The sequence below is a fragment of the Halyomorpha halys genome, unplaced genomic scaffold (assembly GCF_000696795.3).
Source record: "Halyomorpha halys isolate HHAL.00 unplaced genomic scaffold, Hhal_1.1 Scaffold338.1, whole genome shotgun sequence".
Taxonomy (NCBI): Eukaryota; Metazoa; Arthropoda; class Insecta; order Hemiptera; family Pentatomidae; genus Halyomorpha; species Halyomorpha halys.
In genome coordinates, this window is record NW_027110850.1 from 32,331 (window position 1) to 36,719 (window position 4,389).

The 4,389-nt window shown below is 31.4% G+C and overlaps 2 protein-coding genes across 3 annotated transcripts in view; both read right to left on the minus strand.

Annotated features, from left to right (window-relative positions):
• LOC106681432 (venom serine protease 34) overlaps positions 1-4,389 on the minus strand; it is a gene marked incomplete at its 3' end in the record, with an annotated part of 39,060 nt that overhangs the window by 27,940 nt on the left and 6,731 nt on the right.
• LOC106681431 (venom serine protease-like) overlaps positions 1-4,389 on the minus strand; it is an 18,457-nt gene that overhangs the window by 5,892 nt on the left and 8,176 nt on the right. For both annotated transcript variants that reach the window (XR_010843837.1, XM_067048943.1), the window contains exon 4: positions 2,593-2,781. Coding sequence is in view for 1 of the 2 variants with exons in the window: in XM_067048943.1 (XP_066905044.1) it covers positions 2,593-2,781 (189 nt within the window). In the remaining variant the exon portion in view is untranslated. The remainder of the gene's footprint in view (positions 1-2,592; positions 2,782-4,389) is intronic.

Here is a 4,389-nt window from a genome sequence, read left to right on the forward strand (position 1 = left end):
GCTCGAAAAAGTGGCCCAAAATTGGACGTCCAGAATGCGCTTCGTCAAGAACAGCCGCGGTCCCCATATGCCCGAAATCATTTTCAAATGTTAATGTCACGTATTGATCTTTCGAATAAAAAAAAAATTTTCATTACAATTTAATTTTTTGTGTTATTATTTACAATTTCAAGTTCTATCGGGCTTAAAAAAACACCCTATAGTACTTTTATCACATCTAGTTTATTCTTTTGTTTATATACTTTATACACATAACAATTGTTTTGAAATGATTTTTCTTCTTTGATAGATAAAAATATACTAAAATAATAAATGTAAAAATGTAATGAGAAAATGAATGAAACTTTTATTTTCATATAGATAGTGGCTGTCTATAGGATTTTTATAAATAAAATTAATCTACAGAACTCTAAAGAAAAAAGTAATATAATACAGTGGTTTACAAGTGACTAATAGTTTTAATTAATATTGATACTCGTTAATTGCTATTACAATGTGGGTCACAGAAGCAGATAGATACATAAAGAAGAAAAGGTGAGATACTTGCAGAGATGAAAATGTAGAAGGTCAGAGATCAGGTAGGATTGATGAAGATGATAAATAGGGATGATGAAATAAACTGAAGGTAGGTAGAACAGACTGAAGATAGGAGAAGAGATAAACTGTTAAACTGATAGCGGTTGGTAGTGCAGTAGGTAGGAATGATGACCTTTGCTAGTAACGACTTACCTAAAGATTTGTATACTATTGAAATACATTTGTAGAAATGTAATGGTGTATTGTTTAAAGTTATAATGGTGAAATTAAGATAATTAAAGTGAGTATAGAAGTTATCACTTTGAGGTAATGGAACAAAAAGTGGCCTGAACACATACCTTTATAGGGATTTTTTTTTTTTAAGACCATAAATTCATATTTTAATTTTTGAAACATAACCCTAAAAGCACCCAGTAACATGCAATATATAGATGCACATAAAACTGATTGAATAGTCTGTAAGATACTTGCGTTACAAGAGTCCTTAAAGGGAGTGTACGCACAGATCTGTGTTTGTTGTATGGGGATTTTTCCCCATTTTTTCTGGCACTCCTCGATACTTATGACTTGGACGTCCACTTCTCGGAGGACGTTTTGGTCACCAGTGTTAAGGGTTCTACCCCAACCTAACCGAAAGATTAGTCTTATCATAGATGATATTAATCTTAACCAAAGACCAGAATTTTGTGCAATCGCATTTTTCCTTAACTACCTTAAAATTTAGTAAAACCTAGACTGAAATAAGAATCGAAATTGCTGCCTCAACCGGATAGATGTTGGAGCTCTCAGAACCACTGCGTACTTGAAAGGAACGATTTAAGAAGTAGGAGCGGAGAATAAGGTATAAGGTTTGAGGTAATATGGACTTCAGCTTGAAAAGAAATCCGGCATGCCATACTCGGTCAAAAGCTTGCCTTATGTCCAGAAAGACACCCGAGCAGTATTGTTTCTTTTCAAGAGCTGAAAAACATTAAAGTTAATAAAATAATTGCACTAACTGTTTCGCAACAAATTTAATAATTAATAATTCATTTATTGTTATTTACAACTGTATACATATATCCACATCAAGTATATTTGCTGTAAGTGATATTATGACATGATACAAACATGTGGAGAATCAACCCATTGATAGAACTCCAAAAACATTTCTAAAGGAGAAAATCTCGAGGCCATCTTCTTTTCAGACGCCTAGGAGGATTATTAGGTAGTGAAGGAGAAGCCAGGTTAGAAACGAGTTGGTTTGGGTGGTTGGGAAGTTTATTATGGAAGGATTGGTATCTGGATGGATGACATGGTTTGTTGTTCTATGGTTGTTGTGTTTTGCAAACTTCATTTATTATCTTTTTTTTTTAACAAGATAACTGTGTATAAAATATTAATTTTATTTTTTATAAGAAATAAAGGAGGTTACACAGATGTTTTAATTGAACTGTGATTTTTATGTGTGTGTATTAAAGTTTATTAAAATAATAAATTCAAGTTTATTAAATTAGTGTATTATAGTGGTTTTATTTAAAAGAAATCCTACAGTGAATAAAAGCCTAATTCTATCAACCTTTCATATCAGCTCAAGTACCACAGACATTAGTAATAAAATATTGAAATGAGTAAAAAAGTTAGTTTTAAAAACTATTTGTTGATGTATTGAGAACATAGATATCTTTTTGTAAGTAAATATCTATTTTATAAATTTGATTCATCTATACGATCTATTTTAAATATAATTGTTTTTGTTTTGAAGGTTACATGACATTGACAAATGGGCTGTAAGAGAAAGACGATGTTTTAATACATTGTAGCAATTCAATAATAGAAGTGTGTTAAAAAAATCAGTACACATCCATTTTTTTAGTAGGAAGTAATATGGTAATAATATGGAAACAATTTTATATAATTAAGTTGATTTTTGCTGGATTTTGGTGTTTTTTAACATAATTTTTACACATAATTGAATTTTTTTTTCGTAACCTCCCTTATCATTAAATTTGTAATTGCATGAAATTCTGGTCTTAAATCATAAGAATGGATCAAATTTATTCTACGTAAGTGTACCTGTGACTTTGATGAACTTTCCTTCTAAATTGCGTTGTGTATGCGGCAGGCAGACTGGACCGACTTTTTCGTGAAATTTTATTTTAGTAAAAAGATACAGGATCGAAATGTCATTGATGACTTCATCATCGTCGTAGCCCTCATGTTGAAAGATCTTATATACTAAATGTATATTCGAGTAGGGGTTGTCTAGAAATGTAATAAAATCATAAATACATGAACTACAATAAAGTTACATCTAGATTTGGTTTCATAAGATTTGAAACATTGGTCATAAAAAACAGGTAACAGAATTTGGAAAGCAAAAAGCTGGTGAGGTTCGCGTATCAGACAACATTCACTCACGAACCAATTGACATGTTTTGAGTAGATAAGTGACTTCTGTTGATGTTAAAAAAAATAAAATATTATAATGGAAAGACCAGGAAACATGAAAAATCTGAACAAAAAATGTTTATATTTTATCTGTACTTTATGTTCATATGTGTTAAAGCCACCTGAAATCGACTACGTCTTTTTGTTGGAAGGCTTTAAAATGAACAAACAACAAACTGCTTTGGATTAAACATTTATTTGTTCAATTTAAACATTTGAAAAAACTAAAACTAAAATAAACAAAAGCTGCCTAATGATGAATACAATTAAAAATAAAAAAGGCCTCTCAGATGAAAATAAAATATTTATATAAATTATGAAGATGACAATAAATTAATTTACAAATAAACAAACTAATATATATATAAAACAAATACTAGTCGACGCAAGCTGCTCCACTCCGATAGGTCCGAGGAAGAGTGCTGCCGAGATGTTTAGGTCGCAGCTCTTGTAGCTAAATACACCGCTGTAATGGTCCAAAGTGGGTGCAGTGGCTCATCGATGGTCCAAATATCCAACAGTCGTATTAATGTATTAGGCGAGCCGACAAAATGACCGCAGACAGGGCTGGTTACACACGTTCATAGCCACTAATTATCCGGAACTCATATTAAAAATGAAACACAGAAGTGGTCTGGTTCCGAACTGTAATGACGACTAAAACACTCAAAAAATGTCCAATAAAATACCATCGACCAAACGCAGACAGGGCTGCCTGGACGCTATCATGGCCAGTAATTAGTCGGAACTGGCATAAAAACGAAGATGGTCGGCCCGTTGCTAGGCAACCTCTTAGCGACGATTACCAACCCTTAGCAACTGTCTCTATTACTCATTATAACACACAAATATAATTACACATTTTTCTTTTCAGATAACTAAATCCAATTAAAATAATAAAAATAAAACTCAAATATAACTAATAGGCGTTATAATATAACTAATGTTACCTCTTACTTATAATTACTTTACAATAATGTTTCTATTATATAATTTACATACTTTTGTACCTCTATTTATGTATATTTTATTTTATAATCATTTTATTCATCCTATTTATTTTGTATAATTCATTTTATTAAATTTTTGTTTTATTTTTTTCATTTTAATAATATCCATTCGAATCCTATTCCCAGTCCCTCTCCCGCTTCAATGGTTACAGGACAGGTAAACTGGAAAAAATTTCGGACTGATCTTGAAAACGTACTTGACTTAAAAATTCCACTAAAACAAAAGAACAGATCGACTCTGGTATCGAAATACTTTCTAGATCGATAGGAACTATTATCACTAACAATACTTCACCAATGAACATAAAAAGTATTAGAGAAAACTACATACCTCGTCACATACAGGCATTATTAACAGAAAAACGTCGGGCAAGAGCGAGGTGGCACCGAACAAGATATCCCTCGGACAAAA